The sequence below is a fragment of the Rhagoletis zephyria genome, unplaced genomic scaffold, assembly GCF_001687245.7.
Source record: "Rhagoletis zephyria isolate East Lansing unplaced genomic scaffold, Rhagoletis_zephyria_1.1 Rzeph_scaffold_00018, whole genome shotgun sequence".
NCBI classification, from domain to species: domain Eukaryota; kingdom Metazoa; phylum Arthropoda; class Insecta; order Diptera; family Tephritidae; genus Rhagoletis; species Rhagoletis zephyria.
Window position 1 is genome coordinate 398,619 of NW_016157102.1, and position 12,487 is coordinate 411,105.

The 12,487-nt window shown below is 33.0% G+C and overlaps 1 protein-coding gene across 1 annotated transcript in view; it reads right to left on the reverse strand.

The window, feature by feature from the left end:
• Positions 1-9,042, reverse strand: part of DAT (Sodium-dependent dopamine transporter) — a 17,323-nt gene extending 8,281 nt beyond the window's left edge. The window contains exons 1-2 of the mRNA XM_017613737.1: positions 8,731-9,042; positions 4,317-4,535 (exon numbers count right to left, since the gene is read on the reverse strand). Of these exons, the coding sequence (XP_017469226.1) occupies positions 4,317-4,535; positions 8,731-8,770 (259 nt within the window). The 5' untranslated portion in view covers positions 8,771-9,042. The remainder of the gene's footprint in view (positions 1-4,316; positions 4,536-8,730) is intronic.
• Positions 9,043-12,487: the final 3,445 nt, after the last annotated feature.

Genomic DNA, 12,487 nt, shown 5'->3' on the forward strand with positions numbered 1-12,487 from the left:
GACCAACAACAACACTTACTGGACCAACAACAACACTTACTGGACGTCCGGCGCGGAGAACAATTAACGAGATAATGAGAAACTGACGAAACGAGTTGCTTACTTTTAACAGCTTTTTCACAGAAAACTAGTTTTCGCACGTAAGCTCCCATTTCGTAGACCAGGTCACATATATTTATTTATGTAAGGGAGCCTTGTAGGAAAACAGGCCAAAACCGACATATACATATACTAGCATATACCGGCTGGCTTCGCGGCGCCTGATAAGAACTTTTGCGTTGCAAAGCAAAAACTGTTCCTGGTCCCTGGAAAAGAGTATCATATATATTAGTCCAGGCAATGAGCTATCTACGTGGCGAATTTTAAGCGAAATGGGTTCCTGGTCCGCCTACTGGAAAACAAATTTCCAGGAAACTGGAAAATAAATACGGTTTTTGCTATTTTTCAATCCAGGTCACGTAAACTATCCGTGTGCAAAATTTCATTTTTAAACAGGTGGTAATGATCTTAAAAAAAAATCGAAACTAAGCTCTCTTAAACCTCTTTTCCTTTGACACTTGTATTGTAATATTTGATTTAACTTATCGATTTAACTTTCTAACAGGGGTAACACTTTTTTTAAGGAGCCTATTTTTCGAGCCTATTTTGCAATATTACATGCCACCGCGCTTTTTAACACACTAACACTCACACTAAAGCAACCAACTTTAAGCTAGTTGAACAATCATGCATAGTCGGACAATTGACTACTGCCAAGGACACCGTAATGTTAAAATAATCGGTTGGCCCCATTAAATAGTAAGCCAAGGATCAACCACCGCAGCCGAGCTGCCGATAGCAACTTTTTAAAGGTGGCTATAATCAGTGGAACCAGACTTCATTATTATTTTTTTATTTTTTATTATCATTATCTCTGTTTCGAATATGAGTTTTGTTTAGTTGCACATCTAGTTAGTTTAAAGGCATTATTTTATAGCGTTTACACCCGTTGATATATCGAAATTATTTTTAGCCCATAAAAAGTCCTCAGAGGTCATGAGAGGTCAAGCGGTTTAAAACGCAACTGAGGATATACATACATACCTACATACATATTTTGTCCACACAAAATAAAAATACTTTGAGTATTATACTCGTTTATTTTTGTTTCTATTTCGACGACGGTGGATATGATATCAGAAAGTACGTTTGTACATACATATATACATACATAAAATGTAAAAAGCAAGCACTTAATCCGATATTATGAGTGAGCAATCATGATAAAATCTACCAATAAGAAAAGACACAGGCCAGGCCAAAGCTTATTTCTATTGCCACAGACTTATAATGGCAGTGGATTTTATTGTTAAATGGTAGCGGAGAGAGTGAAAAATTCGTACAATTTGTCTTAAGTCGGTTGTCATGGACACTTAAAAATCATTATTACAGCTAAGTTTGAGTTTGATAGCAACAGGCATTAAACGTTTAGTACATAGCTGGGGCTTCCTGGCTGGCTGATTGAATGCAATCAGGCGTAAGATTTATATTTCAATAAAAGTATAAGTCTTCTACTTAAGACTCGTTCGCTCACACTCTTGGCGGTTTTTTTGAGGGTATTACCTAATTGTACAAAAATCCTAGCACACCATTTTTTAACATAACCCAGTCGCCAATTTGTGACGCAACTCATTTTTGCAGCACTTAGCCGTGAGCGGAACTGCATGACAAACGTGTGCAGTACGTGTGAAGAATTTCATCTTTGTCAATTGCTCAAAACACATTCACACGTAGTGTGCTCAAGTCACTTATCCTTTTCAAGCTCGAAGTGTATAAAAATCACAACGTTGATTCTTTTCTTCTTGCACTTTCTATCCCTTGCCGTCTGATTTTCTTTGTTAACCTCAACTTTATGATTTCACATACCACAGTCAATGCTAAAGGCCACTACTCTACAAGCAATATGCTTTTGACTTGTTTGGGCAATTTTTCCCCTCACCCGCCACTACTTAAAGGCAGGGGTAAATGCGATTATGACTGCCAGATTTAGTTGTCATACAAAAGCACTTAACTTTGAAATTGTCTTGAAGGGTGGTGAGCAGCGTGCCTTGTAATATAAATATACACGAGTATGTGTGCATAGAAAAGCTTGGCATGACAAAATATAAAATGATAGAAACTTGAATCCCGTATTTCGGTACCAATATTACTTGGTTACCAAACAACTTAAGGGTGATGTAGATCTTGGACAGCAATAACACTGCAGGAACGCTAAAATTACACAAAAAACTCGGAAACACGTGAACTTAATTTTTGGGTCGTATATTACGAATCTGTTTAGCGCTTTTCTAGATCAAGTTATTTTCCAAAGATATTTTCATTTTAAATTTGCATAGTGAATAAAAAAAATTCAAATTTTAACAGGAAGAAAAATAAAAATAACATACTCATTTATGTCATACGAGTAACATCCGCTCCTGTTCATATTTCATACAAAAAAATATTGCGCATTTTCATTTGACCCTCGTGCTCATATAGCCGTACATAGTTGCGTATGTAACGTATACGCCCCGTAGCACCACACGCAGTCATCTAACACGTTTACTCGCGCGCCTTGAAACTTCACAGATGTGTTGTATTTTATGCCAACGTTCATTGTCTATAATATGAATATTCTATTTGAAAACTTCCCAAAGTTATTAAAAAGAAGCAATTACGATTTTTTCGAGTGACAATGAAAAAATTAGTAATTTCGGTTCTTCTTCGCCTAAATAAACGTTTTGAGGCTAAAATGGTTAAAATATTTGATTTATTTTTTTATTTTACATACTTGTTTCTGAAACCGCAGTGATTGAAATAAACGCAAGAGGTATGCTTTAGCGCTTTTTTCTGCCGAAAAATGGGAAGAATGTAAAATAAAGAGCAATTTCATAAGTCAGTCATTTTTAGGATTCCCCGTCCATCCGCTGCAGATAAAGCTCACTGGGAAGATTTGAGTCGAAAAGAGAAAATAAATCCCTTCTTTTGCAGAAAAAAAAATATTTTATTCGAATAGCCACTGGCTTAATAAAATTACCCCGCATTAACTACAATGCAGACTTCTTAGAGCGACTCTCACTCAGTCCCTCGTTTCTTGAACTTTGAGTATATGCTTCATTCTCAATCCCGATTTGAACACCGTGTTTAATTCTCACATGCACTAGCAAGCAATTCTCGCTACACAAAAGATTGTGTGAATAGACAAGCAGCAGCAACTGGTGGTGGCAGTGTGGGGTAATGTTGCTAGTGATATTGAGTCGATGCATTCAAACAGAACAGAGCAATTTTCTAGAGGAAGTGCGCTATAAGAGGCACATTTAATGGCATCACTTCACTGGTGAAAGTGTTGAGCATGACAAATGGGCTATATTGTGGTTCTCTTTCCACGCACCTTTGCTTCCGTGCGCCACTCTGAACACAACTTTTTCAAACATAAAAAGACAAAAAAAAACAAAAAGAAATATTTAAAAGTTAGGCAGAAGTTGTTGCTTATGCTATTACCACAATTATTATTGCTCTTAGAATGTCGCATTGAGTGGCAGTCGGGTGTTAAGTGGTATAATAACTGCCCGTCTCCACAGGATAAAGTTTATATCTTGATACATATGTCAGAATATAATTTTCCAATGGAGACCGCTCATTGCTCTTCAAGAGCAATATATATCAGAGCTTATATCTTGCCATCTATTGCCGGCAGTTTGGTAGTTTGACAGCTACATGTTCATTTGCATGAAAACTTCGTGGCTGCAACATTATTGATATTTTAATATAAAAGCAAATATTGAACTGTTTTCTGTTAAAATATTTGTTATTATGTAATTAGATGTAAAATAGCCTATTTTCTAAATTTTTTAAGTGATTAAATCCGGTAAAAATACGTTTTAGAAGCTATCTCACTGATGCTTGTATCAAGATATAAAAAGCCCACACAAATATTGCCACTGATATAATTTATATCTAGCGACCAAAATGACAGCTGGACAGCAATAAATTTTATCCTATGGAGACGGCCAGTAAATCACAGCAATAAGCTAGCTCTCAGTCAGGCGAATACGTATGTATGTACGTGTGTGTGTATACATACATATGTATATATTATATTGTGTAGACATTGGAAACCTTAGGTCAAACGCAATCGACCCGCGCATTCATTTGGTTTCTGACAGATTATGTGCGTTAATTTGTGAAGTGCGGTAATTGTTTAATTATGAGGCAATAGTAATGGATAATACGGTATCGTATAATGATTTATGCAAGTATTAATCGAAACTGAATATGTTATTTGCTAGAGCACTTACCACCGCCATTTTTGTAACACAAATATGGAAATCGCCAAACGTTTGCTAAATCGACTGCAAATCCAATAACCGATAACAGAAAATCGACTTTGCCGCTCCATGTTTCCCGCTGATCGCCACTATCTGCCTCGTCACGTGGTGTTGGTGTCTTAGCTATTTGTCCGGTCGGTGACATCGCCAAGGCGATGTCCTCTTCTTCGTCGACACCGCACTCTAAATCTGGAAGATAAATAACAAAAAAAATACACATTATTAAAATAAATGCACATGTAAATTTATTATACAGATCTTCAAATAAAAAAGTGCTACAATAACAATAATTTGTTTTCAATGCGAAATATATCCTAATTTGATTTTTAATTTCGGTCTTATTTGTTTTGGTATTGAGCAAGCAATTTTAATTAAAATTACAAGTTGTTAGGTTTTCCGTTGAAATCATTTATTCAATACAAACTATTTACTTTTCCAGGATTTTTACACTAATTTCTACTGAACTCGTCAACATGAGATAGAATCTATCAGATGAATAGGATTTTTAATATTACGCGCTTTTTTCTGAAAAATCACTTCCAATTTTAGTTTTTGTTTTAATTCGCAGTTTTGCCATTCTTCGACACTGGACTGGAAATCAGTATCAAATAATCTATAAGATGTGGCCGATTCCATTTTCGAGCTCAAATTCGTTCAAATTTTCTTAAACCGTTTTACATATCTCATAATTTAACCGACTAAGGGCCGTTTTCTGAAGTAACCTTTAACTTTAATGCTCACTTTATATTTAAAGGTTGGATTAAAAATAAAGCTATGTCTACAGTTAAGCGTTTTTAGTATTGGTTTTTGACGTATGTATGTTTCTTTGTTGTAAAACAATAAAAAATCGATAATAAAATGATTTACTTTAGACACAATCAGACATTTTAATGCAACCTTTAAATATAAAGTGAGCTTTAAAGTTACAGGTTACTTGAGAAAACGGCCCTAAGCCTGTTGTTGTTTTTAGTAGCGGGCACAAAATACTTTCTCCAAAAAAATAAAAGTAGTACTTAGAAGTAATTTCCGACGGCGAGCTGCTCTGGAATAGCAACAGATTTCTATTTTTTTGAAAACATCTCCCTCATTTTTAAAGTTATATAGTTATTATTCTAAGATTTTGTAGAATTACTATTTCTGAAAATCATCGAAATTAGTTCGGTTTAATAATAATAATAAAAAAACAGTTGCGAGCAAATCTTTAGTATAATAACCTTAAAACTGAGAAATTTATTTACAAAAAAAAAACAAATTTATGAAAATTTTCAGATACCGTGCTTAAGTGCTATTTTTGTCGCACCCTTTTTAAATTCTTTTATGGTGGTAAAAACGAAAAATCAAAAAGAGCATTATACGATCCAAATAATAATGCCTGTTTTTTTTATTTATTTTTACCCGTTTTGTTTTCTTTTGAGACCGGGTCGCTTGATATATTTCACCTACTCCGCTCAGGTTATTCGATAATCAACATGAAAAAAAAGTTAAAAAAAAGTAAAAATAAAATGAAAAACGGTGTAATTGTTTGTGAATGACGACCTTAACTTTTATTGTTTTATTCTATTTTTGCCTGAGAAATGTTATCAGCATGAGCGCGGCTTTCTATTATAATATTGTCCAGAATGTCATTTTTCTCCATTTTTTCTGTGACTCTAACATTAGTTGTTTTGCATGCGTAAGTGCAATGCAGTTAAGAAGCGCAAGAAGTAATTGATCGAATGACATAAGAAATAAATTAATAAAGGCAATTATTTTGTGTGTTTTCAGTGAATTTACCATTTTACAATGGTAAGTAAGGCTAAATATTTCCGGAATGCAGAAAACACTAAAAATAAGATAATTACCAATGTCTGTTTATCGCTTCAATGGTTTCAATGATTTTCTTGTTTTTATATTTCCGTGAAAACAAAAAAAAAAATATTTATATTTCCAGAATGTCACTTTTAGGTGAAAAAAGATTTTCAATTTAAATAGCATATTTCTCCTTAAAGTTTCAAATAGCATATATATATGGGAAATTGTTGCCGAAGAAAGATTAAACAACAAGCCTGCCTCCCATGAAAACCCTTCCGTTAATGTCATGAAAAAGAAAAGATGGAAAAAACTTCAACATTAGCTAATCTGATAAATAAAGTTTAAAGTGATATGCAAATGTTTAAAAAGCATGCATTTTATGTTAAAAAAAAAGCTTGTAATCAGTACAATGCTTACCGGTTAGTATACATTTTTCTAACAGTTTCTAAACTTATTTATTCCTTTAGCTTACTTTTAAAAAAGTGACATTTTAGAAAATACTTTGCAAAATTGGAAAAATGAGAAAAAATAATAATTTATGAAGAGCCAGAAAGCAGTTTCGTATTCTGCAAAAATCTTGACGTCAGTAAAAGATTTCAGAAATAAATTTATCAATTTAAAAAAAAAATATTTAGAAATGCCTGTCATGTGCACTTTGTTTGGAAACGGTCCATATACATAAAAAAGTTAATATCGAGCCCTAACCGGCAAAATAACGTATGAGAAATTTTTTTCAAAAGTTTCTTTTTGACGCAGAAATATTCCTAGAGCATCTAGATTCACTTCTGCATCAAAAAGAAAATTTTGATAAGTATTTCGCTTACGTTATTTTGGCAAGTTTTCATTTAAATACAATATCGCGATGGAATCTTGTTCTTAATACTTTACCAAAAACACGGTTTTGTCGAAAAATTTAACAACACGTGGGATTTGCTCATATATGCAGTATATGTATATGTAATTAATCTTTGAAACTACTTTCCAACGTTTTAATCTCAAAGTTACTACGCATGGCACAAGTTGAACAACACGCTTCCGAACTTTGAAATTGCCGGTTAAATCTTATGTGAGTAGGGCAAAATCTTCGTACTAGTTGTAATGAATGACTTAATTGCTTAATTGATGCAAGCCTGAGCACAATTTCTGCACCGTGATGCCATTCATCTACATACTAATGTGTAAGCAAATGTGACAAAAGCGCAAATAAAATTCATAAACTAAGCGTAGGTTGAGTTTCTGTGTCACTTTTCCACAAAACTGATTAAACAAAAAGAAGTTTTTTTTACGTGACCTGTAGTATGAGTCTGCTAAAATGTAAGTCAGACTGTAAAAACTGTAAGTGGCATACGATTTTCGTCATAAAAAATTTAAATCTTATTTTGACTTGTCGCAAGCTAAGTTTAAAATAGCATTAATAGTATGTATTAATGCTTATAAATATTTGTGTACACCTAAATACATATATGTATGTATTTGTGAATGTGCATACATATGTACGTTACATGTTGTACTAGCAGTTGGCCTATGGAAAAAGATTGAGGTAACCAGTCTCGCCGCCACATTATCACACCTTTTCTTATTCAAAATAGACATATTTATGTAAATGTATATATTTATGTATATACATATGTATATATGTGTGCATATGTATGTATGTTCATGCACAATGGGCTTACTCCAATGACATTTTACACTACGGCCGCAGCTACTTAAGTTGACCAAACCATTGAACGGTTCGAGTACTACCCTACCCTAGCTACAGTTAAACCGGATCGAATTTTTAATACTTTTCTTTGAACAGAAGCGGTATGCAAATGACATGAATGACTTTACAATTTTTTTTTATGGTTTTGTACATATTTTCAGCTGCATATGCATACATACTTATGTATAGAACCAAAAATTTGTATAGGTGTATGTAGAGTATGTGTAATTGCTTATCTATATTTTTTGGTTCGCATACATATTTGTTATGAATGGTGGATATGTACCACACGCATAGGTATATAAGTATGTATGTATATATATATGTACTATCATCGGAACATGAATAGAAGGTTACTATTTATGCCTCCAAGCCAGTATGGTTATAGACGAAGAATTTAAAAAAAAAAAAAGAATCTTCAAAGCGTCACCTCCATGTTGGAGTTTGGGTCACTACCAGCGCTGATTTTGTGTGTAAAAGATAAAAAACTTTCCAAATAAACATAGAATTGTGTAATGATTTTTTACTTAATGCATTTTTTAGTTTTATTCCAAGGGTTAGAGTTAAAAAAGATTAAAAAAAGATTTGTTAAAAAATCAATAACTCTTTAATATAAAAATCGTCAGGTGCACATTTTGAGAAAAATCCCAGGGTTCAAGATTTCTTGACGGGGATCATCATTAAGTGGATATATGCACTTTGTCATAACTAAAAATTTCCATAAGTTGAATCCATGTTGATGCTGATGGTACGATGGCGCTGAATGTGACATTTTTACTTAAAAAAAAATTTCCTCCAAAGTGATTTTTTTAGAAATTTTGCTTAGTATTCTATACACAATTTTGTTTTTTCCGCCGCCTATAGCCAAGAGATAATTAAATTTAATACCTGAATTAACACTTGCGCTTGAATATGCAACCACCGACATTGTTCACACTTAGCTAACTACCACTTAGCTCTGGGATAATTAAGTGTAAATACTTGTAAACTCAAAATGCTTAAAAAATTTGCTGACGTTTTTTCGACCTTTAGAATTTCACACACTATTACTTAATTATGCATAAAAATAAAATTATTTTCGAATTAACGACCATTTTTGTTCCATACAATGCGCCGCAACATTTGACGTTCGTTTCGCTGCTCTACCGAATTCCAACTGATGTTGCAAATCACAGCAGCACAGCTGAATCACAATCTCGGAGGCACGCAACTCTCACACTTCCCACACTTTTAAGTGTGCCTACCCTAATTAAGCTAAAGCTAATTGTAAGCTTTTAAACTGAGTCTAATCGACATTTTGCGGACACTTAAAACTTGCTTGGACCTGTTCATGTTTGTGTATGCATAAGTGCGTTTTTTTTTTAATTTCCATATTTAGAAAGGTATTAAATGAGAAATCGATCAAATTGTATAATACATACTCTTATATATATATCATATAGTAAATATGGAAAAAAGCATCAGCTTTAATGCAACTTCATAGCAATACTAGAATATTTGTATAATGCAAATTTCCTCGCCGTAGGTACACTCTTTATTGGCATTTTTACATGCCGCCGGCATTCGAATTTATTGCAAATTGGTTTCATTTACATTTGCATTCAGAAAGATAACAAATTCGCTCGCACATCCAAGTGCCTTCAGTTGGTTATTACTAGCTTTAATTTTTATTTTATTCAAAATACTTAGTTGAGTGCACACACGTGCCATACATGCAAGCTTACAGTTTCATTAAGTTTGGGATACTTATTTATATGTTAAGCACTTACATATGTATGCATGTATTAAGTAAGTGCTGGATTATGAGATAACATTCGAATAAATTTGAACCAAAAATTAAATATAAATCAATATCTTACATTTTATAATGATTGCTTACTTTGTAGAGCACTCTTAAGGAAGAAAATAGGGGTGTAAGTTAAGGTGAATTTAAAGGCCGTATCGTTTTTATACATTCAATTTCAATTATTCATAGCACAACCGGGCGGAATTATATATATAAGAGGAAGGCGTGGTCTTTGTTTGATGTATGCAAATATATAAGTTTTAGTCTGACTGTATTTAGTTGTCACCGAATCTGGAAAAGTTTTATTATGGTAAGAGTAAAAAAATTTACCAAAATTTCGTTAAAATATGGTTCGAGTTATCGCATTCATTAGATGGAACGTGATGGGACTAACCAATCGGGAGCAAGTAAGCAAGACGAGTAAGTTAATGAAGCTATTTTTGTTCTACTCGAACCCAGTAAGTTTAATAACGTTTAATTTTTAAGTCTTAGCTATATGGGCAAATTTCCGTAACCGTGTGATTTTGTGTTACTCGCTTTTAGATTAATTTTACTTTTACTTTTATAAAAAATCTGGTTCATTTTGATAACAAATTTTACAAGTTGTTGTTACTTAAGTACCTATTTAGCAAATTTGAGGGTGTTACTTTGTGTATCTTGTGTACTTTTTTTGAGTATAACTCCGAAGACATTAATAAATCATGGCAAATAGAAAATGCATTACACGTTGAGAAAAATATGTGCCCCTCCTACGAATCAAACTGTAATGATTTAAAATTTGTTAAATACTCGTAAATATAAAAATTAATTAAAGAAGCGTGAACGGCTTCAAATTTCAATTTTTAAATTGCACACCTACAGACCAAAACATAAAGTTTGAAATAATGCGTGATCGGTAGACAATACAGTTAGTTGAAAATGCTAAGTTCATAAAACAACTTTTATACATACTTGTGTATGTATGTAAAGGGCTATAAAATCTCTGGACAGTACAGTTTAGGAATGTTTGAATATCCACTCAAAAATTATATTTGCAACGGATATGAATCGAAAAATAGTTTTTCGTAAAATTTTCCGAAATTGGGCGTGGCCTGCCCACTTATGGCAAATACACCGAACTCGAAAATTTTTGTAATCGGACAAAATCTAGAAATATCGCCAACTTGTCAGTTTTTAGAAAATTGCCGGTTTTAATTAAAACTCTTTAAGCATTTAAGAAAGATAAATCACACAAGAATGTTTGTTTCCGCAATGAATTTTTAACAATTTGATGTAAAATTTATTTTCGTGCGCCCAAATTAACGTTATTTTTTATTTTTATCATTTTTGTATTAGTGACGAAAGCCAATATCTTATTTTTGAATCCAGGCAGTTTTCAGCTAAAAAACACAGAAATTTTTCAGGAACTCCTTTGAGTTTAACTTTATTTTCACGTAGTATTTTCAAACCGCTTTAAAAGAAGGAGCGGATTGTATGCATTCAGATAAACATTGATAAGATTATTTAAATTTTAATCTATTTATGTGTGGTTGAGTATACATACTTATGTACATACGTATTCTATCTATATTGATTATATACAAATTTACCTTTATTTTCGAGTTTCAAAGTTTAACTATTCTGGGCGCATTTTCAGATGGTTGCGGTGGTGTACATCACACATCAAATATGTATGTATGTACATAAATTGTATCAAACAAATTAAAAACACTAACAAAAATTCATAGAATATTTTTTTTGGAATACAAAATTCTCAAAATACACCACATTTGGAAAGGATATTACTTTTAAAGAAAAACATTAAAAAACCAGCAAACTAATACAAATTTAATTTTTATTTGTTAAATGTTTGAGAATAGTTTCGAAACTTAATACATTGCTTAAAAATTTTCGTTGAAGAAATATTTGCAAATATTTATATATGTCTGTTCTCTAAGCACTTAACACTTTTATGCTTTTCAAAAATGCTCTCCAACTTAAACACTTTTCACCTGTTTTCCACCAAGAGTGGTCTTAAGCCGACCGTGACATTTGAACGAATGCAGATATGGTCATTGGCTCGCGTCCTTTTATAGCCGAAACTGGCAACGACAGCAAGGTTGAATTGGGGCGACAAGTGGTTGCAATGATGCTCAACACTTAACACATTTGCTGCATGCAACACAATGTAAAATGCTCGAGCATAGATGAGTATACATGTATGTATGTATTGTACATTTGTACAATGCACAATTTATGTACAGAAAAGTATGTTTGTACCAATCCGAGAGCGACTTCATGCCCCACAACTCGAAATACATATATGCTATTATATGTGTATGCACGTATGTACATATGTACAAATAGACATTCATACTCAACTTCGTGCAGCTGAACCGAAAAGCAGCTTCCAAGAGAAATTTCAAGTGTGTGTGTAACATAGAAGGATAACGATGCGCAGCCGCAACACTTTTTTGAGTTTGTTGAAGTACGTACATATTTATGTACATTAAAAATACGTTTGTAGATGTATGTATGTAAAATAAAATTAACGCAACGATCCTCCTCAGGCGATGCTGAAAGCTCATTAAAGGAAACGGAAGTAAGTTTCCGACGGGACTCAAAAATTTCGGATTGTATATATGTATGTATTTATGTTCATATACATACTTATTTACATATGGGCATATGAAGACACAATTCCGAAGTGGGCCTTCTCTTCGGGCAGTGTCCCTCCTTTTTTGACCCCAAAGACTTTTCCTTTCTGAAGTAATCATGTGGACCAATTGGACTAAAAATCAGCATATCGATTTGTTAACATCAGAATAGATATCTAAGCGTCAGTTAGTGAGCCATTATATTATCGACAACGGCATATAT